The following is a 26862-nucleotide window of genomic DNA, read 5'->3' as shown; positions in this document are numbered from 1 at the left end:
TCCTTCAGCACTTTCAATTTGATAATCCATTCTGCAATGGCCCGGCGTCGTGGTATTCCCAGGCGGGGTAGTAACTCAGGATCCCGTGGAGGGTCTCGGGGTCGTGGTGGCTCAGGACCTCGACGTATTACCCCGTTAGCCTCTGCCTCACCGTCTTCTCCGCCATCAGACCACTCTGGACCCTCCCTAAACAACTCTTTTCACTCATCCCGGTTCAAATTCAAAAGCAGGCGTAACAAACCGACTATCTCAGTTATTATTACTGTCATCTTCTCGGAGGAAGATGATGAGCTCACAGGATCAGTCGAAACCTCCAAGGATCAGTCTCTTTCTCAAAATTCCAATGACTCTCAGGGCAGCTTGGATGGCGATGTCCTCAATAATCCTGCTGCGCTGCAGGAAGAATGCCAACAAGAAGACTCTCGCCATCAGCAAGACTCTTCTCAAGAGAATATCATAGCCTGTGCGTCGGCGCAATTCTCTGGCAGCATTCTGCACCTTGTGACTCCTCCAGACTGCAACACGATGGAAGTTGAATATAACGTGATGGTTCATCGGGTAAGTTATCCCAACAAGGCTAATGAAGACGACACAGACTCGCCACCTCAGGCATAACTACTTCTGCCTCAGCAAGTCATCTCAGGATTTCTGGTTTTTGGGTGTAATTCTCAGGGGGTATGGCTTCTGATATCATTAGTATGGTTTTTCTCATCCTCCAGAATATGATTTTGGCTTTCCATTTTTTTTGTAATAGTGGCAAAGAACAGAATTTTGTAATAGGGCAGCTCATACTAAAACGTCGCTCCTATCTGGCTCTATTTAGTCTTGGGTCTATAATTTTCATCTTTGTAAACAGCAGGCAATGTGCTAATCGCATCGGTTTTTCTAACAAAGGGCAGGCTACAGCCCCCTCAGAGGCTCAAACCTCTTTGTAAATATTTTTCTTTTTTATCTTAATAGAATAGTCTTTATACAGGAAAAAATAAATAAATAAATAAATAATTTACATATTGTTTATATCACTTTTCTTTTATTTGTTTCTTTGTTGTAGATCATTTTCTTTTATTTTAGTATATCAATTTGTTGTAAATAGTTTAGTTGTAATCCAATTCAGGGTAATAAACTCTAGGCATAATCCCATTAGCTCACCCACCCTATGAGATTCAAGGAAGTTGGAAGCAAAGCATAAGAAACTTTGCTCATCAACATAGGTCTTATCTGGAATAAAGGAGATGATACAAATAGCATTAAAATGAGATAAACCCTTGTACTCACCAATATTATGGTTTAAAACCCGTAAATCCTCTAAATAGAACCCATCAAGCTTCTTTATAGAGGTATTTTTCCTACATTTAAAATTTTTGAGAGATATGCCACCAAAATCTTCACCTCCTACACTATTAGGTCATCATCCCCTCTATGGTGATTTTAAAGAGCCTATGCTATTTATCCTATGATTTTAATAGACTCTTCTTCCAATGGTATTAACCCCATGTAGGAAGTCCTCCACAGATATGACGTGTCTTCAGGAGTGTAGAGTGTTAGGTTGGGTCATAATATATTGGTTATCTATGGATCCTCAATGAAATCTAACACTTCCTCCTCCTCCAATATTGTCATACCTACATCCTCCTTTCATCTTATCACCCTTTGCATCATTGTAGTTACAATCTATATTAACCCTAAAAACACCCTACATAAACCCTTGATATTGTCCTACCTTGAATTTTAGTTTGGTGACATGCATTGCCAAAGCAACCTAATCATTTTTCTTTGGGGCTTATTTGTCAAAGATTTGGTCTCCCTGAAACACCCTAGATCTCACCTTAGCGCACAACCATGCTTGCATCATTATAATAACTTTTGTTTGTGAACTACACTACAACCAAGTACCATTACCACTACCTCCATTTTTTTTCCAAAATAGATGAGTTATAGCTAGTATGGACATGCAATTTCTTCTTTATTTATTTTTAATACTTCATTGTACATATTGTAGCTAATGCTCACAGGCTATGAAGGGGAAACCTACGAGAATATCCTCTCGATGAAAATAAGAAAGAACCATTAACATTGTGGGAAAGTAAGAGAGACCATCTCCAATGGAAAACCAACAGTCATGTCTTAGCCTGTGTAGGCTTAAAGGATAATCAAACAACTTAGGGGTAGAATGTTATTGTTGTTACCAGCCAAAGTTCTCATGTCCATGAACATATAATTGATCCATTCACATTTCTTAGTGTGTGCAGTTTTTCCACCATTGTAGAGGAGCCATCCTTTTCCACACTATGTGTTAGAAAAGTTGGAGAAATTAATATTAAATTCCAAATCCAAACCCAAAGATTTAACTATATAAATATATAAATATAACTATTTGTAAATTTGATTTCCTTTCAATGTAAGTTGGACAAAATCCAAAAGAAAGAATATGAAGTATAAATGTTGAGAAAGCTTTTTTATCCCCAATTATTTCCTAATGTCATAGCATATGTGTTTCACAATAATAATAATAAAATTTCATTCTCCACCCCATTAGAAGCATGCTCAAGAGGATGAACTATCTATATTACAGTTTTATGAAAGTGTTTTCTTCATTTGTTTTTTATGTAGAACTATTTTTTTCCTTTTTTGAACAAATATTTCTAACCATGTAATGCATTTTCTTGAAAAAACCCATAAGATAACTCTATTCACTTTGAGTATGATACTTAGGGTAAATTGAATTCTTTAAAACTCAAGGTTTGGGAGAGCAAGTATGTCACAAAGTGGGATTTAAAACTAGGTAAAAGAAAATAAAAAATTTCTCCTCAAAATACACAAATACACCTATTTTAACCAATTTAGAAGAGGAATACAACTTTCTTCTCCATAATTCAAACCACACCTTTATAAAACTAATACCCATTCAACAACTAAGAAAAAAAATCTTATCTTAATTAAAAAGAGTAAAACTTCAATTTTAAATCATTCAAATTAGTCCCCTCCCATTAAGAAATTCAAACACTCCAAATCTGGTATCAATTACTTTTTGGATTCCATGTGGAGTGTATCCTAAAGAAAGAGTTAGGTTGATCCGAATGGGAAATGGCAACAACCCATGGTACTCATCCACCCATATTATTCATTGACCCATGGAATTTACCCATGGTATTGTAAATGGCATCCGCCCGTGGTATTGTAAAATCCACCCATGGTACTCATCCACCCATATTATTCATCAACCCATGGAATTTGCCCATGGTATTGTAAATGGAATCTGCCCGTGGTATTGTAAAATCCACCCATGGTATTCATTCACCCATGGAATTGACCCATGGTATTGTAACTGAAAAAAACTATAAGTAACAAGTCACATTTTGTAAAAGGACAGATTGTCCGCCACAATGTAGCCTTTACAGTTTAGAGGCATGTAGCCACCACATCTCTTCTCAGAGATAAGCTACCATCGCCCTAGCTGGTTTATTTCCATTACTATTTTAAATTAAAGTTTCTTTGTGGTTTTTTTTATTGGGCATTCTCCTATTTTTCTTCTAGCAATGCAAGTTTTTAGATCTTGGGGGTCTCTCCTCCCAAGATCCATTTCAATATTTTAGATCTTGGGGGCCTCCCCCAAGATCCGGATCATAGGTGCCTCTCACACCAAACTACCCCATGTTCTTAGAACCTTTGTCACTACCATCTTATAAAAAGCAATAACTCAATAGAATTATCTTCCCACATAGTCATATTGTGGGTCCTTTGAATGAAGCATTGTTTCAACTTTGGATTTGGTATGATCATTAGAACTGTCACCTAAATTATGTTGGAAGAATAAATATTGATGTGCAACAAAATTCCAATGATGCACTCCAAGAATATCACGTGTGTTGGTTTATGAAGCTAAGGTCACTTTCACCATAATATTTTTTAATATATGAAAATGCAGCAGTTCCAACCACTCACATGCATTTTATTGTAAGAGGGACAATAAGCATCCAATGTAAATCTTTGGGCATAGTCAAGGGAATGTTATTTTTTTCATTTTTCCCAAAAGTTCCACCGAAATGAAAAAACAGATTACTGAATTAATGATATTCAAATTTCACAATGTAAACCCCACAAATCATGAAGAGGTTGTTGGGCTTTGGTGAGATTCTTAGAAATGTGCCTCATTTACATTTGAGGAAGGTATATCATCAATAATTTCCGATTGAGTAGATGTGATATTCTTCACATTGGAGTTAGGTATCTTATAAATATTTCTTATTGTGTGGATTTGTTATTCTTCACATTTGAAGAACGTAAGCTATAAGAAATTTTTCATTTTCATATTATGAAAAAATATATTATAAATATTTTATTATAAATATTTTTAAATTGAACAAATGTATGAATAGTAGATTGATAAATATTTTTAACTTAAACAAATGTATATGAATGGTAGATTACGACATGTAAACATTGGTATTTTTAATTTATTATTCACAATATATTAAAAAATTAAAAAATATTTGTATTTAAATTATATATATATATATATATATATATATATATATATATAACAATTTATTAAAATTATAAAAATGAAAATTTTAAATTCCTATTTATTCATAAATCATTAAATTCCTATTTATTCATAAATCATTATTATTAAAATATATAAAGAAATATAAATATTTTATTTATATTATTGGAAGTTTGTTTAAATAAAATTTTATTTTTTAATTGAAGTATTTATTCTAATTTATTGAAGTTATATATAGAAATAGTTGTGAATTTTCGTGAATTGCTAAAATAGAGAATGTGTCATACATTTTAAATTTTGATCAATAATAATTTGTAATACATTATGAGAGGATGAGTGGCAACCCTAATTATGTGAATAAGTTGATTGCTAATCAAGTTCATGTTGTTATTACCTACATAGAGTTGTTATTTAATCATTTTATCATGTTTGTATGCATCTTAATTCAAAATTTTAACTTTTTATATTAAAACATTTACTATTGCACTTTTTTCATCTTTTAGTATGATTTTCCTTTAACTCTAAAAATATTTCTTCATAGTTTGAAAAAATATGATTAGTCTAGATGCTTATTGAAAGTGAAGGATAATCCTATATTATCAATTAAAAGTCCTACACTCTAAAACTAGTTTGATATAAATTTTGATGTGGATAATGTTCATGTAAATTAAAGTCTCACCATAATGATATGCTACTAATCACCTCATATTACTATGCCATTATAATAATAACTAATAATAATAGCTTTTAATGTCATTATAATAATAACTAATAATAATAGCTTTTAAGGTAACAAATGTAAGAAAAGATGGGCTACAAGGGAATCAAATCATGTTCTACATTAACATTATCCACACCAAACACTATATCAAACTAGTTTTAGGGTGTAAGACCTTAAATAAATGTAATAGTATCATAGTGATATGCCATAAATCCCACCATAGTGCTATGCCATTGTAATAATAAATTTTCGGGTAACAACGATGAGTAAAAGAGGGTCTACAAGGCATGAAATTTATACTATCAACAAATTTAAGAGTGAGAGAGAATGTTATTTAACATTCCTAGGAATTGCACTTAAAACTAATTTTTAAATGTAAAAAAATAAAACAAAAACCAACAATAATCATATCATATCCTATGCCAAGTTATGTCTAGAAATTTAAACTTTTTATATGTTGATTGATGACACCTCAATTAAGCTAGTGGATGCAAAGTTGGATTATGATTATGTAGTTTTAAAATGTGGAGCATGGTTTGAGTATGGTCATTTGGCAACCACACCCAAAGAAAAAAATGGAATTAAGAAAGAACTCCAAACATTTGGGGAGAAATATAAGGAAGTGAAACCATTAACCTATGTGGTGGAAAGGCATGGAAAAGAACCATCACTTTATCGAGAGAAATTCATCTAGGATAAAAATAAATAAAAACAAAGAAGAAGCTCACAGAAATAACCTTGTAGAGGAAGTTGTGATCACAAAATTGGGCAAGGTATATCCATCTCATATTACTCCTTTTGGAAAAAATAAAGAAAATGAATTCGAGTGAATAAGAAAAAAAACAAAATATAACACTATAGTTAATAAGAATACAACAAGAAGTCTGTTAAAGTGATTGGATGAATGAGATCACGAATGTTAATGCCACCCACCTTAATTCAAATCCCACCTAACTTGGGTGTGTGATTGTGAACTTTCCATGAAAAATTGGAATTTTTAATAATATCCCCATAAATTCAAGCTCATGTCTTGTGGGTGCACTTTTTTTTAATTATTAATTATCTGAGTTTAAAACCAAACAAACAACAAAAATTGAATAACTCACTCTATATATCAATCTCTATATCAAAATCAAGAAGATATCTTGAATTATGAAATAAATAAAAATATATTATACAAATAAACCAATATATTATTTAATAAAAAAATAATAAATTTTAAAATTAAAACTTTAATAACTATTAATAAATAGAAATACATTATATAGATCCACTCATTACAAAATATGACTTAACTAGAAACCATGAAAAATAATTAAATGCTTTCATTACCGATGAACAATAACTCAATGAGATACATTACACGAGCCGACCATTGATAATAATGAAAAAAACCTGGCCTCAGTTTAAACATCGATTATGTCCAACCTAAAAAAATTAGAAAAAATAAATAAATAAATTGTTTTTTTTAATCATAGAATTTTATATTATATGTAAATTTAGGTTTGGATAGAGTAAATATATGAGATAATATATAATTATATTTAAAAAAAAAATATGAGCTTTTTTTTCCCTTGGAAAAATCGTAATTTTCATTATGTAAGAAAATTACATGTTGTATATGCATGATGCATATGTTGTAAGTGAGTCATGGCCTGTCAAAAATGAATATTGTTCACCTGTATCAATTCAAAATTTGGTGCCTTGAGTCCTCGCAGGGACGCCCAGTTTCAAAAAATATTTTTCATATTGTTTTTTCAATAAGAGTAAACTATAGTAGAGTTATGAGAAATAAACATATGTATATTTATAGATGGAGATTGTAAAAGCATAAGAAAAACCCTGTATCCAGGCTCCCATTGAGCCTACTATGAAGCTATGTCCATGAAGGGCCTGTGATAATACTGATAATGGGCCCCTTCCCTTTGTTCCTAGATCATCCAAGTGCGAGAAGGCTTGTTCATAACCTCTTTGGATAATCGGTCGTCAGTTGCGTTCCTTTCCCTAAAAATGTGATGGCAAATGAAAAAATCAAAATTTGAATAAAGTTGAAGAGCCTCATCCAGGATATGTCTCAATGTGTAAGTATAACATCTTGTTTTTTTGTTAAGCCAGTCACATACAACTTGTGAATCCCTAAACAGTTGCAATGCTCTACATTGTTTTTCCAATGCATATTGAATAATAAATTTAGCAGCGGATAGTTTAACAAAGTTGTTCGAGCCTCCTCCTAGGCCCATTTGTATATTGTAAAGATGGAGGTTAGAGAGATACAAGATGGCTCCCTCCCCACACCTCCTCTCCTACGCGGAACCATCAAATAAAACCCAAGGAAGCGAGTGGTTAATGGATTCAAGTATAAGAGTATGAGGCCGCAGGGAATTATCATCTTCCAAGATAAGATTATAATCAGAAAAGATCCAGGCAACAATTGAAGGCCATTGAGGGGACACATTTAGGAATATGAGTATGTTGCGTGCAATCCCAATGACCCAGCTGATGAGAAGTGGAAGGTTGCGAAGTTTAGGCAGGACAAGCCTTGTCCACCAGTTTGTCTAGGCCTCCACAAGATTAGAACCTTGCCACCTAATCTGTGTAGAGACTGTTGTAGTATTTTTCTGCCATTGTTCATGAGCAGCTGTGCAATCTATGAATAGATGTGAGACAAATTCCTCGCTGCTCTAGCAAAGACAACACCAAAAAGGGCCATTTTGGGCTCGCTTGAGGAGGTTGTCCCTCGTGGGGATTTTATTGTTAAGGATGGTCCACATGAGAAGTCTACACCTTGGGGGTGCTTTGAGCTTCCACAAGTGCCTCCATTAATGTTCAATGACTTGTGGTCTTCGGGCATCAACTAATACCAGGTAGCCCTCCTTGGGTGTGTAAGACCCAAATTTCGATAGTGCCCAGATGATCTCATCTTCGCCATCCCCTAATAAGATGTGGGCAGCAGTGAGAGTCCCAATGTAGTCCTTCTAGATCTACGCCCACAACTGAGGAATATTTAAGCTGTGGGCCGATTTCCAAGCTTACTGGAAAAAGGTGGAGTGCTTAGAGTCTCCTATGTGATTGATATGAGTGATATTCATTGTACTAAGATGATTTCTGATCTCAATAGGTAGTCTGTGGCCATCCCCACAGCCGATCTAGGGGTCCTATCCTATCCTAATAGCCGAACCGGATTGGATTTTCCATGTGATGCCAGCTTTGATGATGTCCAAGGATTTAAGAACAACCTTCCATATAATTGACATCCTAGAGGAGTATTTGTGTGGCTGCCTTAACCAATCCATCAAATTGAGAGGGGAAATTTATTTGGAGACCACCACCTTGGTCCATAAGCTATTAGACGATATAAGTTTCCATCCAAGTTTTGCTGCCAGGGCTGAGGAAAAGTATTCCAATTTCTTGATGCCCCATTCACCCCATTTCTTTGGAAGGTGGAGTGCATCCCATTTGACCTAAGCATAAATTCTTCCTTTCTATTTTCCCTTCCAAAGGAATCTACAACAAAGTGCATGTATCCTTGAGAGTATACCTATGGGGATCCATGCCAAGGACATCCAATAGACCGGTGTAGCCTCTAGAATGGTCTTGATGAGGATAAGTCTACCTATCCTGGATAGATATTTGTAATACCAAATATTGATTCTTTTCTCCATCTTCGCTATAACCCATGTCCAATATGTTATTTTGTATCCTAAGGCTACAACTTATATCCAAGGTATCTTAACCCATCCTCAAGTTTCAGTAGAGTGAATTGAAATCTTTGTAGGGAAAAGTGGATCTCATGTTGGGTGCATCCAGCCGTTGTCAAGGTGGATTTATTGCAATTGACCATCATGCCTGTAGCCACTTGAAATAGGGAGAAAATGTTCTTTATGATGGTAAAGTCCCCTATGCCTCCATTAAGGAAAATTAAGACATCATCCACATATAAAAGGTGTGTTAAGATGCAGTCTTCTATGACTTTTATACCCTGCATTCTGCCCCTTTTGGCCTCTTCTTTGATGAGTCTACTGAGCCCCTCCACTATTAGGAGGAATAGAAGTGGTGAGAGTGGACAGCCCCGTCGAAGACCTCTTTCAGAATGAAAGAAAGGAGAGGTTGCACCATTAACCAAAACACTGAATAGAGTGTTAGTGATATAGCCCATAATCCATTTAATGAAGACAAATGGGAACCCAAGGTGGGTTAAAAACATTCTAATATACAACCAAAAAACTCTGTCAAATTCCTTAGAGAGGTCGACCTTGAAGATCATACCTTTGATATTCTTGTAATGCAATGAGTGCATAACTTCTTAGGTTTTTCCCACCGCTTCGTGGATTTGTCAGTCTTGAAGAAAGGAAAATTGCTCCTATGAGATGTGGGTGGATAGAATGGGCCTTAAGCGGTTGGCAATGATTTTAGCAATGATCTTATAGATGCAGTTACAAAGAGAGATCGATCTATAATCGTCGAAGGAGTTTGGATTGTCAGTCTTTGGGATGCGAGCAATGAAAGCAGCATTAAAGGATTCATACATCTTGCCATTAACTCTGGAGTCTTCCACTACCTTGAGGAGGTCTGAGCCCAGAATCTCAAAAAATGCTATGTAGAATTCCATCATCGAATCGTCTGACTCAGGACTCTTATTTTTCTTGAACCATTTGAGGGTGGCTTCCAACTCTCCTCAGGAGACTTCCTTAGTTAGCTCCCTACCTTCCTCCTGAGCCACAAACAGTGGGAATAGTTGTGCCACTTGTATTATTTCGGCAAGGTTCACTATGGGGGGTGCTCTGTATATTTGCTTGAAGTGAGAGGATGCCAATGCTGCTAGCTGGGGGAAGGTGTTTACAGGGTGTCCCTGTTCATTCAGAAGCTGCCATATGGTGTTGATTTCCTTCCTCCCATTTGCGAATTTATGATAAAACTTAGTGTTATCATCTCCCTCAAGCATCCAGATTGCTCTACTTCTCAACCTCCATGATTCTTTGCGATCCTTTAATATTTCCCCTCTAGCGGCATATAGATATGAGATTCTATCCTTGTGTTCAGTGGAGCTGTACACCCCTCCCAAGTTATTCTCAAAGTCCGCAATTTCTATTTCAACCTCTTTGAGGGCTTGATCATCCTGCCTCCTCTTGTTGTGAGCCCAAATTTTGGAGAGTCTCTTCAGCTCATTAAGGTTTTGAGCAAACCTTTCCGCTATATGACCTGCTGCAATAGGGGGGTGCACCTTCCAGAAATATGTGACCATACAAACTTAGGAAGGGTCCTTCAGCCATGTGGCACAGAACTTGAAGGGACCCTTAGATTTCCCCTGCCCCTTGCTGATTTCCATATAAATAGGCAGGTGATCAAAGATGCCCCCTAATCCCACCCATTGCCTGTGAATTAGGCCCTGATTGAGAAGGCCTTCCTTAATAAGAAATTTATTGAGTCTACGAGCTAGACTGTCTTCCCCTATTCTATTGTTTTCCATGTGGGTTGCATCTTTGTGATGGGGATCTCTATCATATTGTGGGCTCCCAATACATTCTCAAAATAGACTGAAAGGGGATCAATTTGTGCTCTCCGTCCCCATGATTCCGCATGTCCTATGGAGAATTTTAAATCCCCTCCCATGATTAGAAAATCCTTTTCACAGAGTTCAGAGTTAACTAGGCGATCCCGAAATTCAAAACTGTGTTGGCACGGCCCATAGACATTAATAGCACATATCTCCATCCCTAGGTCAGCTCAGAACAAGTCTGCCCCAAGATAACCCGACCCCCCCAGCAGTTGCAGAGATTGATAGTGTGCAAGTTGAACCCCAGGGCAATGCCTCTCGAACAACCACTTGCATCAAGGCCAATAAAGGACCAATGTGGGAGCATCAATTGCAATAATAGAGAGATAGCTTCAGCAAAGCTAAGGGTTTCCTGGAGGAAAATAACATCAATAGGAGAGGCAGATAGCAGTCTTCTGAAAGTTGGTTTTTTATTGGGCCTAGCTAGCCCTCTGCAATTGAATGATACAATCTTCATGAGGGGGGCTCAGGTAATGGGCCTCGTGCTTTAAGAGCCCTCAAGATGGTGGATTGCCTATTAGAAGCGATTTCGTCTCTGCCCATTCTCTGTGCTTTGGAGAGGGAAGAGGGGCGTCCTCGAGGGAGTTTAGGGGGAGTAGGGGAGAGTACCAGGTCAAGAGCAATGTGGTCATCTTGCTATTTTTTGGCCTTAGACCTGGTCTGGTATCTCAAGAAGGGAGGCCCGTCTTCAGGAATAGGGGAATATAGTGGAAGGGACTCCGAGATAGAAGAGGGGGTGATGGAGAACGTGGCTGGGGGGACTGGATAACTTAGGGGGGAGGGGGCGGGAAGAGATACTCCAGTAACCCCATGTTCGATGCCAAATGGAGGAAATGCTAAGCCATCAGCAATAGAAGATGTATGAGAGGGGTAAGAGGAGGGTGAACTCTTACCTGATGATGATGATGCCTCGGCAGCCGCTCTAGCCCTTGTGAGTGGAGGAGAGGGTGGCTGAAGAGGTGTTGTGCCATGTTTCTTTGGGACCTCTCTAGAGGGCGTATTTCCTACATCCACCAGATCTGCTTGTATCCCTAGGTCTTCGATGGGAGGCTGTTCCTGTGCTCACTTAGATGGGATTGCCCTTGCCTCTTTCCCTGATCTTGCCTTATTATTGAGTGGGTAGTCCTTAAATAGATGCCCAACCTTGTGACAACATCTGCACCTGAAAGGTACCCCTTCATAATCCAATGTTTGTCTCCGAGTAAAATTTCTCCACTGAATTGTGATGTATTCCTGCAAGCCATCACTGGTATCCAAATGTACTAATACCCTTGCATAGGCCATCGTACCTGTCGTAAGGTAGGTTTTGTCATGATCCAGGTATGAGCACAAGACATTCCCAAGTCTCCTAAAAACATCTTCAGACCAAAATTATAAAGGTAGCATTGGGAGACGGACCCATAGGGGACCAACATTTAGCTTCTCACATTCTAGGTCAAATAGGGGCCTCCATCTGCGCAGGAGCACCAGAACCTATTCTATGTGCCATACCGTAGAGAGGACCCAATTCGTGTGTTCGACCCTTGTGAAATGGAGGGAAAACCATCCCCTAAAAAAGGTCTAGACGAAAGGAGGATAAACCAGATGTTGTCCCCAAACCTCTGATGTCCACTACTTCAGCCTAGCTGCACTATAGTTCATCCCCCTAACTCTTCCAACCAAGACCCTGTCAAAAATCTCCATAGTATCACTCAACTGAATGTCCTCTTCGAGCCTTAGAAAAGCTTCAGAAGCTTTGGGTTTTAGGCATAGTTGTCTTTTAGTCGTACGCAGTCTATCTTCATCTGTGGGTTGTAAAGGTTCGCTCAGAGGAGGATGAGTCCCAAAATTAGGAGGGTCCTGAGGAGGCTCCACGGAGAAAACTCCAGAAATGGGTGAGATCCCTGTGAAATTACCAGATGGGGGGGTTGTGGAGGGCAGCATAGGTTGTCGTTCTGGAGCGGAAGGCACGGGCTCACAGGACTAAGTGACAGAAGGGACACAGGAGCCAGTGGAGGGTGGAAAGTGTGTGATGCCCGCCGAGAGATTTTCCAAGCCAGGATCCAAAGAGTGGTCCACAAAAGATAGGGTAAATGGCAACAACAGTTGAGAAGTGAGGTTTGACAGGGGTGGCTTTCGAGAGTGTGGCCACCGAGTTCGAAGGACCTGATATTGAGGGCAGAGAGGCTACGACATTCGAGAGCGCACTGTTAAAAGAGCCAAACAAAGGTCATTTCTAGATGGTTTTGTCAAGAAACCTTTCCAAGGTAAGATATGTACATTATTATCATGTTTACAATTGAGTTCTTCAACATTATTTCTACATTTATTAATTTTAATAAAAAAATAAATAGTTTCTAGTGATGTTTTAAATTCATTTCATTGTGATGATCAAATTGTACAATTAATAAATTATATTTTGGTTTTTACTTGAATGCTTAACCCACTTAATGTATTGCAAGTGTGTGTTTAAGTAACACACCTTCTTGGTGATGGATAGAGTAAAACATAAAGGACACTAATAGTTAAATATATATACACTTCTTACAAATTTTATAAAAGAATTGTGTTTATAAATTGGAATTGTTGACAATTTTCTTTTTAAGACATATTTTCGGCAATAATGGGCTAATAATAAACTTAATAAATCATCTAAATTCTTTAATTTAAAAATAAATAAACTTATATTATTATGGGATAAATAAATGTTTAATTTAATACATATTATTATTAGTTAACTTATTTACTAATATTATTTATATAAATATATACTTAACCAAATATGTATTTTCATCTTTTAATTTAAATAAAATCAATTTATAATAATAAGCTTATAGGAAGGATTATGGGATAAGATAGGATAAAAGTTTATTGTTTAATTATTTAATTAATTTATATGTTTTTTTAATTATATCTATTTTTATTTAGATTTTCTAACTCAAGGAATGAAAATATTTGTATCAGAATTAAGTGTTGTAAGAGCACATTGTTCGAATTCCAAAATTTTGTAGTAAACATTTTCAGATTTTCGAAATTAAAGTTTATTATAATGTCCGTTCCAAGTTGAAATGGAAAGGGGTCAGTATCTAAATAAACTATTAATGATAATGACGTTTTCAAAAAATAACCTTACCCGTCCAACCCTGGTGCAGAGTTCATCTCTTTTTGAAGGTTATTACATCAGGGTTTCCCACCTTCATCGCCTGCTGCTCAGGTGGTGTCTTGCAAGTCCGCCCTGCATGCCCATTTGGAGAAGCTGTTATCTTCGATCCCACGGGTGCTTTTCCGTCAAGTGAATTTCGCCTAGGGCGACCACTTCCTGAATTGTTGACCACTGTAAGTGGCTGCTGCCTGTTTGAGAAGGGTTGGCTCTGTCCACCACTAGATAACCTTCGCTCACCGCTACAGACAGGGGGTGATAATTCAACTTGGATTGTAGATCTTTTTTCACCATTGATTAGTTTTCCAAAGGACTGTAGTGACTTTTTAATTTGAGAAGTCTTTTTCGATGCAAATGGAGCCACGGTATCAGTTTCTGTATTTGTTCCACCGTTTGTACCACCACTTTTTAGCCCAGATAAATTTCTACGGTCATTTCCCAGACTGCTCCGACGGTTGCCATTTTGTTGGCTTATCGGCGTCTCATTAAGCTTGGATCTCTCTCCTGAATCTACCCACTTGTCATCTTGGGTACCCATCCCGAAATTATAAATACCATCTTGTACCTCAACTTTGCTTATTCCAGGCGCTTCAAGGCTCCATCTACGACTTCGCACTGGCGTTTGGAGTTTGTGTTTGTCAGTAAGTGGAGATTCTCTCACATTCTGTAACTGTGCTACTTCTGCTTCTTTCCTCGCCAAAGCCTTCTTCAAACTGTCTACCTGCTCTCTAAGCTCACGAACTTCTCCACTTTCTTTATTCAAACGTGCAGCACCAAGTTCAACAGAGGACACCCGTTCAGCGAATTTAAGGGTGCTTATTGTCTCTCCATATGAATCCGGTTCAGGACTTATGTGCACAAACATCAGAGTCTTTGCCTTGCCCCCTAATGAATCCTGAAGCAATTGAGTCAATTTGCTATTTCGATATGGCACATGCGAATTCCTCTGTGCCAATGCTGCAATGACGTCTCCTAGAGATGAAAGGGACTTGTTTATGTATTGTGCCTCCTTCAAGCGATCTCCAGTTACTTCAGATTTATCTACCCTCTCACTTCCAGCAAGATCTACCAAATTAAGGCAGCTATGAAGGTTACACCCAGAAACACTATCTGTACCTTGCACATGTACAGTCAACACACTGTGAGAACGACTGCTGCGGTCATTTAGTGCAGTATAGCTAACAGTGCGATTCTTTTGGCCTAAATTCATCAAATCCAAAACATCAGAAGTAGCTTTAACAGGCATAAGTATAGCATCCGGTACATTAAATCCCTTATGACCATTATTTCGAATATCTAATTTCTTGCTTGAGGTCAGTGCTCCGAGAAGATCCCTCACTTGTTCGTTGTATACCTCTATCATTTGGACGGAGACTTCATACACCATTAAATCTTTCCTCTTTTGAGACAACTCGAAGAGGTCACTGAGTGCTCTATAGTTCACTCCCATCTCCTTTTCAGAAGCACCTGTTGGACCGCTCATGGTGTGGGTTTTCCCAGATCCTGTTTGACCATATGCAAAAATGCAGACATTGTAACCATCCATTACAGATCGGATCAATGGCCGTGTATCCATGTAAATTTCCTCTTGTGTAGAAGATGGCCCAAAAACCTTATTAAAATTGAATATCCTCTGTACATCTTTCCCCATTTTGGATGTATTGACCAGGAGGGATCCATCCTCTCCAATCAATTCCACTGCACTGTGGGCTTCAGATTGACCTCCAAAATGGGGTCGGATTCTGCAGTATACCCTTATGCTTCCTTTGAGTTCTTGAAGGCTATTATAAAGGATCTTGTTTTCTTCCAGAACTCTGTGATATCCACTAGCAGCATTAGAAATTCCTGCGACCTGGTAATCAAGCAATTCAAAATGCTTTCGCCACTCTGCCTGAAACCCTTGTACATCTTCCCGTGCTCTAAGTAATAAGTCTCTTATGTCCTTGACTTCTTTTCTTTGTGCTTCCAAACGCATCTGATGTTCCTGACTTATATGCAAAGGTTTTGGATCCTGACTTTGAAAAGGTGAACAGTCAACATTTTTCTGGTCTGGAGAATCCAAAAGGAGCTGATTGTCTTGATCCTGGCTTTTCTGAATCAGGGAAAATTTGTCTTGTTTATTTTCTGCAAAAATTGCAATGATAAGATTCATGAATGCTTGCATCGAACCCGGTGCAGCAGTTTGTATGGCTTCAACAAGGTTCTGATCAACATTTTCCTTGTCGTTTGTCATTTCTACAGCAAACCGCTTTAACCAAGCTCCCATTGTGTCTTTAGATTGAAAGATGTCACTGAGTCGTTTTTCTCCGTCATCCATGTTTATAATTGATATGTCCGGCAGAGTTTCAGTGTCGCTTACAGGCACACAAGGAATTGAGCGTTGAAGGAAGTTTCCTGTGCTTCGTGGAATCATGGGGGACTTCAAAGGGCCTGCATATTTCCAGGAGCCATTTCCTCCACACTGTTTCCATTCATAATAAGATTTCAGCGCCAATATACAGTCAACAATCTTTGTCGTAGAACCCGGCCGCAAGCTTTCCTGCTCTAAATGAGTAGCTTCAAAAGTAGGTAACTTCATCTCTTCAGCAGCTACAAGAAAATTCCTAACATTCTCAAAATATTGATAAGCAGATAAAGGCCGTCCTTCAGGAGGAAGTGATGAAACATGATTTGCAACGACCTTAGACACTGCGCCTGGCTGAACCTTGTTGATAAGATTACATAATATGATCCCATTTCTCAAGCAAAGACGAAACTCCTCCTCAGATGGTTCGCATGGTATATCTAGAGAACCAACCATGCTCTTTATCCATGCTGTAGCTTGAAACCTCCTATTACCTGCTTCCTCTGCTTTCAGTGAAGCCAAACGACCTTGCGATCCACTACTTTCTGCGCTAGAAACCTGTAAATCCATGGCACTCCTGAACATATCGTCGGAAAATGCCTCGTGCCTTCTCTGACTAAACGAACTTCTGGGAGGAGGATAGGGAGAAGTGCTGGAAAACAATGGGGGAGGGACCCTGCTGGGAGTAGAATCTGGTTCCTGAGACATTTTTTCCTCTTATTCGACAAATCTCAATAGAAAACTGAAAAACCGCAACTGGAGAGGCTTGGCCCTGAATGCGAACTCAATCAGTGCGGTTCAGCAAGTGGGTATGTACCATTTACTACAGATAGAGCAACTGATCAATCAATCGAATTCAACAAGGCCTTGAACTCTCTTTCTCGAGAATAAATTTCCAAATACTCGATGCTTTAGGTAACTTGTTTTCATTCGCGAAGAGGACTGTTTTCGAAATGGGTGCGAGCGGAGAGCTTATATGAGAATTTTAATGGGGATTTCTTTAGTATTAGTAAAGAAGACTGAACGAGTCCAATCCCAACGGTCAAGTCGAATGTTGAGGCCTCAAACACATCCGAAGCCGACCAGAAGCCCAACTACCTTAGTCGCATAAACACATCATAACTTCCCGTGGAACTACCTTGGCTCCGATAATGCAATCTTTTATAAGTGTGTAATGTTAATGTATTTAGCTTTAAAGAATAAGATAGGAGTTGATTTGACCATCGATGCTCCCAAATTGAATTTACAACTTTCATCAACACAATTCCGTATTTTTATTGAGATTACGGAGAAAATAGAAATAGCTTATTGAAAATAAGCTTTGTAATACTTTCCTAATTCTTTTTGTCAGATTTTTAATATTTTGTCTCTGGGACGGGAGCCCTTCACTAAATGTTGAATAAGAAAGAGGGTCTCCCAAAACAATTAGACAAACTTTCTGATTTTCTTTGTCTAATATATCTGTAGGTGAGGGATACCTAGGAAGCTGTTGAACCATAGGAGACCCAGACAGTTACAGCTTCCGCTTTGGTATTAGAACCACTCCTGCAACTCCAATGCACCCTGTGTGTCAAACAAACTATTAATTCATCAAACAGTTATATATCAAACTATTATCTTTTGTGATTTACTTATGGGAAACTAGATTATCGATTGAAGAATTAATCTTTTGTCCAAAAATAAATATTGAGGATACAAAAGCTATTATTATAGAGAGTGTTTACGTGAGTACATATATATGCAAAAAAAGAGAACATGCTAGAAAAACCAAAATGACAAAGATATTGTCAGTGAGAAATATGTCTTGTGGGAGTGCCAACCATGATTGGGAGCTATTGTCTTGCTTGGAAATTCAAGGTAATAAAATCTAGAGTGAGAAATTGCAGTCAAAACTTGGAAATTAAGGTGAGAGGAAGCACCTGCTTGATAACCAAAGGGAGGTTGTTCACGTTCCAAAAGATCTACACCATGAATTTCGTGAGACTATCACTATGATTCCTCATCGAACCAAGAACAAGGAAAATTTTAGGGGCGAAATTTCGCTAATTGGCTAGTTTTTGGACATTTTTTGAAAAAAGTATTCACCCATTTGATTTAAAAATTCATATATATATATATATATATATATATATATATATATATGCGCCAAAAATTTACCAATTTTAATAGTAAATTACATGTTTTTATTGAATATTCACCTACATTCTATATGTATGACTTTTCAAACTATAATATTATAAATAGGCATAATATTTGAATCCTTAAAAAATACCTTGACCAAAAGAGCCAATTTTGGATGAGTTTATTTCCCTAGTGCACCCAGAGGAAACCCATGTTGTGAGTAGGGGATTTATGATATCCCGGTAGCCCCTCTCCCTGTTGAGATAGATGTCTAGCACAAGAAAAGAACTATAGAGGACCAAAATGACTCCAACCTCACTCGGATAAGGAACCACCAAAAATTCATACAACATAGGTTAAAATTCAATACAAAGGATGTCCAGATCAAGAGGACTTGTATAGTCCCCAGTAGCGAAAATTAAAACAACAATCCTCCATGTTAACAGATGATAGAGGAGGGTGGGGAGAGACTTCACCACTCCTATAGAATTAGGAAACCAAAGCAGAGGAGTAACGATGAACTAAGGATTTGTGATATCACTTGCCTTGAGACTTGCCTTAAGGTGTGAGCCACTGAGTGTACTCACCATATTAAGAGGTATAATGTGTGGGAAAGTGGAGAGTGAGCTAACTCGTCCTCCCCCGTCCAATGATCAGGTGACAGTGGGTTGCATGCTTCCTCTTGCCTCACACTTTTAATGTGTTTACCACCCCAAGCGCGGATTATATGAGTATATATTATAATTTATTAAAATTGTATAAATATATACTTTTGAATTTCAATATTTGGTTTGTCAATTAATATTATTAATAAATCATTATTATTAAAGATACTTTAAGAAAAATAAATACTTTATTTAGATTGTTGAGAGTCTAAATGTTAGATATGTTTTGTAATATATAAAAGTTACATATGTCAATTGAAGTTATCTTGGGTGTGTAAGTTTTAACCCCGTATAGAAATTACCTGCATACGAATTATCGAACCTAAAGAAACAAATTATTTATTTTGATTTAAGATTTTATTCCTATGCTCAAAAAGCTTGGATAGAAGCCTCCCGAGCTCACTATAATTTTGACATTGTAAAAGGCTAGGAAGGTCAGTATTGTAACAAAGATTGTGAAACTGAGATCTAATGTGGTTGTATTTAGGGCACTCTAAGAGGAAGTGGTTTTCATCCTCGATGTTCCTATGCTCACATATATGGTAGATCCTTTCCATCCATGGTGTTTTAGGAACTGCCCAACGACCTATTTCACTATGGAGCTTATAAGAATTCGTTCTAATCTTTGCTATATTAATTTTCTTCTTTGAGCTAGTTAAAATAGAGAGATACTTTTGATCTTCTAGGGTGGGGTTGATGACCTTCTTATAATAACTTAATTTTCTTTTAGCCGCTAAATCTTTTTCACACCACATTTTTTCTTTGAACTTAGAAGTAACAATATCTTTAATGTCATTAATATTTTGCAATGCATCATTCTCGTTGATCTCCCAATAGTTTAACTAGGCCCTTGTGTCTTTATGCCACCCCCGATTGAGCCTTAGGTGGTTCTAGCTGGAATTTAAAGCTAGCTTAGGAAGTCTATGATCATCTATGTTATTGAGTTTGTGCTTGTACGTAGGAACCTAATCATAGCTAGGCTCTCAATAGGGGAAAGACCTGCTTCTATAAGGAGAATAGGATAGGGTGTACTACTTTTAATTTTCAGGTTATAAGTTATAAAATGCTTCTGGATTTGCTCAATTTTTCTCCATGATTCTCTGGAGATGCTGCACCCCAAACCTCATAGCCATATAAGATAACAGGAGTGACTAAAGTTTCAAAGAGGAACTTCTTGTTATCCCACATTACGAGGTTTGATGTTTTACAATTATTTTCAAGACCAAAATAAGCTTTCCACCCCCCATTAATCCTTTTCTCAATGCTATGGTTCCAGTTGAGCTTGTGATGAATATCAATTCCTAGGTACTTGTAAGAATACACTTCCTCCAAGTTATTATTGTCATACATACAATTAGCGTAAGTGTCCTTCTTGGATTTGATAGTCATAACTTTTGTTTTGTTAGTGTTAACAGTCATACCCTTGGTAGAGCAGAAATCCTTAAGAAACCTGAGTTGCTTATGAAGATCATATGGGAACCTTGCGAAAAGAAAAATATCGTCAGCATAGAGAAGAAGGATGACGACTATCCCAGCTAAGATCGTGCCATCACATCCTGCTTCCTCTAAATAGCCTTCGAGCTTATCGATGTAAATACCAAATAGGGTAGCGGAGAGGGGGCAACCTTGTTTAACTCCGATGTTACACTTAATATCTTTTGACCACCCCTCATTGCTCTTTAGATTGGCAATTACATTCTTATATAACCTTATAGCGGTAGCTCTCAACACGAGAGGAACCTTTAGCTCTTCTAATATATTCCAAAGGTTGTATCTAGGAACTGTATCGAAAGCATTTCTAAAGTCCACAAAGCAACAAAATAAATTGGATTTATCATTACGACATTCCTCCGTAATGATCCTAAGCGTAACGAGGTGGTCTGTTGTTGAGTGATGCCTTCTGAAACCTGCTTCGCCTTTAGCCCGCTTACCTTCACTTTCAAGCCATATGCTTAACTTCTTTTCCAAAATGCTACCATATAACTTGGCTAAGAGAGGGCTGATCATAATTGTCCGATAATTATAGGGGTTATTTGTATCCAAACTTTTAAAAATAGGGATAATGAGGCTCTCAGTCCAAGGTTTAGCGAACCCTTGCTTGACTGCTTGATTGAAAAGCTTATGGATGTGGGGGATGAGGACAAGACCTCTAATTTTTAAGATTTCCTCCTGGTAACCTTCAATGTCCTTAGCTTTCCCATTAGTGAGGCGATTAACCCCAAACTTAATGTCTTCTAAAGAGAAAACTTCTTTCGTTGTGAGCAGGGTTTCCAAATTATCCATGAAATTTGGAGATTCATAAAGCCTTTTAAGATAGGAATTCCAATCGTGAAGAGCGATTTAATTATTATCTTTAGTCTTCCTAGTCAAAATCTGCCTCCAAAATTTCTTAGGAGCTACCTTAGAGAGGTGTACGAGATTCTCCTGTCTTTGACGAATGTACTGCCTCTTTTTCCTTTTAGTTAGGGCTTTGCATATTTTTATCTTGTCCATTTTAAGAGATTCATCAATATCTTCCTTAATTGCTCTCCTCGCACTTTTACAATCTTTGTCATACCATGGATTGGTTTTTCTATTTCTTTTATTATTTGAAACTTCAATTGAGAACTTGTTAATAGAATATGAGAGGGTTGTAGTAAAATTATGATAGAGGTCTTCTATGTTGTCTATACTAGATAAAGGAAGCAAATTAGTTTTTAATTCATTTAGAAAGAGATCGTTTTTATTTCTATCAAATATTAAGTTCTTTTGGCTGTAAGCATTATTTTATGTGGGAACTCTATGCATGACAAAATTGAGAGTTATAAGTAAAGGCCTATGATCAGAGCTAGGTTCGTGGTCGTTTAAGATGTCAAAATTTATTATTTCATTGCATAATGGGAGATAGGAAATAACGTAGTCTACCACGCTGCTACCAAGTCCATGGATGCAGGTCATCTTGCTGGAATTGGGCCACTTCTTTAGACCATTGCAAATTGTGAGATCCTAAGCACTATAGAGCTTGACTAGCTCTGACCCAAACAAATTTTCCTCGAGGTCTTCAGAGCTCCTTTTGTACCTTCTAGCTAGAGTAGGGTCTTCGTCTAACCAAAGAGGATTAGGGTTGGAATGATTGCTTAGAATAATAGTTTGGTTGTTTGAAGTTTGAGCATTATAGTCACCTATTAAAAGGATATTACCATCTTTCCTTAGGCTAGAACTATCATTCTCTGAACCATTGTAAGGGTTAGTTTTATCTATATTCTTCTTCTTATAGAAGTTAGAATTGATCGGGGGGAAATAACATATTGCTATGTAGGACTTTTTATTATTAATGTCACTGATCTCTATCAAACTATATTGGTTGTGAGGGTTGTTTTTATAAATCCTAGCATGGGGGGAGATGTTCTTCTTAATGTAACAAGCTATTCCCCCAATGCCTCTATGGGAGGATCGCTTGTTCCAAGTAGACCATAGCGTAAAGCCATCTACGTTAGGGACCTTAGATTCTTCGTGCTCCCAAGTTTCAACAAGCAAAATAATATCAACATCATTGAAATCCAACTTAGCTTGGGGCCTTTGTAATATATAAATCATATTATATATTATATTATAAATCATATTATATAAATGAGAGTTATATTTTAACTTATGAAAATATAAACTATAATTATAATTGAAATATAAAAATATGTTATCTATTATAAATATTAAAATATGAATTAGATATCTTGTCATATTAATAATATTATTTTTAAGTATTATCTATCAAGTCCACATTTTCTTGTAATAAAATGTAAAATAACTTTTTATTTTTATTTTTAATTAATTTATCTCTTTATATAAAATTAATTTAAAATTAAAATATAAATTAAAGATTCTATTTATTATGAAATGTTATATATATTTATGGACTTTCAAATATGATTATTGAATATATTACCAAAATGTGAATTATAAATAAAATATTTTAATTTCTTTATATATAAACTTCATATTAAGAATGCAAGGAAAAAATCCATTTTTTAAAATTTAAATTACTTTATTTTTATTTATATAAAATTGATATAAAAATATGTTGTTTTTTTTTTTTAATAGTTCAAACATTGCTAATAGTTGTATCTATGAAATATTTATACCAAATAAATAAAAGCAAATAAAAATATAGGTTTTTTTTTTTATAATTACTTTATTTTTATATATAAACTATATTAGATTTTTTATTATTATTTAAATTACTTTATTTTTCTATATATAAATTGTATTTTGTTGTTATTTTTTAGAAATCACAAGTAAAAAACTATATTATTTAAAACTAATATAAAACTATATTATTTAATATAAATATTGAAATATTTTATTTATTGCTAAATTTTTTTTTCAAGACTTTCTCTTCACCATCTCATCTCATTCCTGCTTCATTTATTTCTTACTTGAATTTGTTTACATATGTTGGGCCTTTGGATTTTCGCCCTCTGTCTGCTATCTCCTGTAACCGCCATTAGCCATGACAGTGGTTTTGGAAAGCCATATTCGACATATCTCGGTAAAATACCAGTGAATTATTGGTGGCAATACCACTCAATCACTTGTAGCAATATGAGTGAAACCAAATAAAAATATCTGGAAAAATTCAATTACCCTTAATTTTTTTTTTTAATTTAATAGTATTTTACTAATTATAAAATTGTTTCTTGTGTGTGTTTAGGGGCAATGGCGCCACTCATGAGGGGTCAGGTGAATATACCAGCATGTTATTGCTGCTATATTTGTCATCTGTTTGGAACTGCCCGAAATTGAGGAGTTGTCCAATCAATGTTATATAATGGACGATCCACATAGGGAAAGGGGGGAGACTAGCATAGAATAATCCACACAGTGGTACCCTGACCCGACAGTAGGCTGAGACCTCACCTTGAATAGCATGGAGGTTGCGAGATGATGCAGAAAGCCCAATTATCCGAATTGGGTGTTCAGATAGGCGATTCTGCACGATTTTCTGCCAGGAAGTCAGTGGTGTAGTCTATTTTCTAGAGCTGGGCTCTCTATTTGTCATCTATCTTCCATATTGGAGGTATAAGGACTGTAATTAAAATCTACTTCTCTTTTTTTCATGCCATTTAATGAATGAAGGCCTCCCCATTATTGAGCAAGGCCCAAAGATGTAGGCCAAATTGGATGAACTTCATAATCAAATCTTTGTCTTGATCTCATCTGTAATTATGCATTTGTATCTTTGTTTTATATGCATTCTATGGTTTTTTAGTGCTCTGTTATATGTAATTCCGATGCATCTATAAGAAAAAAAATTGGGATCAAGTGGTATCAGAGCAGGGCTTAGTTGTTGCGAACTGCATGAGTATGCTAACCAAAAATAGGCCTCAAAGGACATGCATCATGAAGAGGAGACATGGAGGATGTTGAAGCTTGTTGGGAATATAAGCGATCTTGTTGTTGTTAAGAATTGTGAGTGCGAATGACCGAGTGTGCATCCATGGAGAATGATAATGAAATGCACGAGACTTTCTTGCGAATGTCCAAAATGGTGGACATCATGTATGAAGCATATGAGAAGAGAAGAGAGGAGGAGACAAAGAGATCGGAGAGTGATGCATCATCCACATATTCCGGTGCTTATGAGTCTTATTCATCGCCTTCCTCGAATGGGGACATTAACCAGAGACTTAAAGAAGAAGATGAAGCAGATCTGGAGGAAGAAGGCTTATTGTAGTCATTGCGATAGAGGTGGTCATCAAAGGGCCACATGTTAGAGGCTCCATCCAAAGCAACATTGCAAGGATAAATATTTCATGCATGAACTAGGTGAAATAGTTGTTCGACCAGTGAAATCGCCACAAGGAGACAACCCAGTCACTTTGATAAGTGAGAGATGATTCTTCTAGGTGTGGTAGAATGTCATGGCCTTGTTTCTAAATCATGTGTATCATGTTTAAACTGTAAAAGTGCTAATGTGTTTTCCATCACTTGTTGCAACAACAATGATGTTTGGCATTATTTTGTGTCGCTTTTTAAACTATGAAAGTGATGATGTGTTTCCATCACTTGTTGAAGCAACAATAATGTTTGGCCTTATTTTTGTAAATCGTGTGTTGTAGTGATGATGTGTTTTCCATCACTTATTGAAGAAACAATGATGTTTGCCCTTGTGTTGATAACTGGAGTATTTTTTCCATTTTTATGCAAATTTGACCACAAAGTATGTGTTATAAAATTGTGGCAAGTATGGGATGCTTGGCTCATTTTTGGTCATATAGCTAAACATATAATTTTCAAGGTATTTTACAATAGGTTTGTGGGACAAAGGTGAAGGAGAATGAAGGATGACCTATTAGAACACTTGTGGTGTAGACAATATACAAAGAAGTTGCAGATTATTTAATTTTTTTGGAGAACCAAAAGCTTCTCTTAGTGGGGAGGAGAGGAGGATCTAGGAGGATTGATCCAGGTGGATATCTAAAAAAATACTAGTGGCATGGTAAGAAGGCTCAAAACTCAAAGTGGTAGAAACTCTATAATCCTAGCATCAGATCAAAGTGCTCATCATCTTGATTCCAATAGTGTGAATAACACTCAAATCCAAGTTCATATGAAGAAGTTAGAGCAAGTTAAAGATCAAGTTTGACTTGGACAGGTGGCAGGAGGAACTGACGTGGAAAAAATCTTAGTCAACGAGGAAATGCCATGATCTAGGTGGCTCCAGAGACACACACAAGACAAGGAGGACTCAGGAAAGCTCAAAAATAAAAGTGATCACAATGCTTTTGAACTAAGGCTAGAGTGTAGATCTCATCAACCTGATTGTAGTGGTGTGAGGCTGCGGGGAATTATCATCTTCTGAGATAAGACTATAATCAGACAAGATCCGAGCAACAATTAAAGGCTAGTGAGGGGACACATTCAGGAATATGAGTCTGTTGTGTGCAATCCAAATGGTCCAGCTGATGAGAAGCGGAAGGTTGCGAAGTTTAGGCGGGACAGCCCTTGTCCACCAGTTTGTCCAGGCCTCCACAAGATTAGAGCCCTGCAACCTGATCTGTGTAGAGACTGTTGTAGTAATTGTCTACCAGTGTTCATGAGCAGCTGTGCAATCTATGAACAGATGCGAGATAGATTCCTCAATGCTCTTGCAAAGACAACACCAAAAAGGGCCATTTTGGGCTCGCTTGAGGAGTTTGTCCCCCGTGGGGATTTTATTGTTAAGGATGGTCCACATGAGAAGTCTGCACCTTGGGGGTGCTTTGAGCTTCCACATGTGCCTCCACCAATGTTCAATGACTTGTGGTCTTCGAGCATTAGCTAATACCACGTAGCCCTCCTTAGGTGTGTATGTTGTGGGGAAAAGTATCCAACACGGAATGACCCTATCCCACTCTAAGGGTGATAGTTCCTTAGCAACAGCTGAAGCAAAGCAATCTAAAGTTACTTCTTTATGACATGCAAGAGATGAAAGGAAGAGATCCACTTACCGATGTCTTGCGCAAATGGTCGATCCAATCTCCTCTATTTGCCGCTTGCTCCCAGCTCCAAGTCTTCTCACGGGCCCAGCTACACGAGATCCTGCAAACAAGACAAGAAAAGGAAACTACAAGAAGCATGCATTCATAATTGATTCAAGGATTAGCATAAATCAAATACGCAAGTAAGACAATACACCATTGAAACACATGCGAATAGAAGAACCTCAAATGCTTTATTAATATAAGGAAGTAAGGTTCAGGCGGTGATACAACCGTAAGAGGTCCAATCCAGCATCACCTTCCCGACGGAAAGAAATCTCCTCTTCACCTCCCTCAAGCAATCACCCAATACTCTCA

The 26862-nt window shown here is 37.0% G+C and overlaps 1 protein-coding gene across 1 annotated transcript in view; it reads right to left on the bottom strand.

Annotated features, from left to right (window-relative positions):
- Window positions 1-13913: 13913 nt before the first annotated feature.
- LOC149172101 (kinesin-like protein KIN-14L) overlaps window positions 13914-26862 on the bottom strand; it is a 49274-nt gene continuing 36325 nt past the window's right edge. The window contains exons 5-6 of the mRNA XM_089426201.1: window positions 19497-19573; window positions 13914-16789 (exon numbers count right to left, since the gene is read on the bottom strand). Of these exons, the coding sequence (XP_089282327.1) occupies window positions 13914-16789; window positions 19497-19573 (2953 nt within the window). The remainder of the gene's footprint in view (window positions 16790-19496; window positions 19574-26862) is intronic.

This window comes from Pinus tabuliformis, chromosome 4_2 (genome assembly GCF_031772625.1).
Source record: "Pinus tabuliformis cultivar Carrire ecotype Pingquan chromosome 4_2, CPIR1, whole genome shotgun sequence".
Lineage (NCBI taxonomy): Eukaryota > Viridiplantae > Streptophyta > Pinopsida > Pinales > Pinaceae > Pinus > Pinus tabuliformis.
The sequence above is the reverse complement of the archived record's forward strand: the minus strand, read 5'-3'. Positions and strand labels throughout refer to the sequence as shown.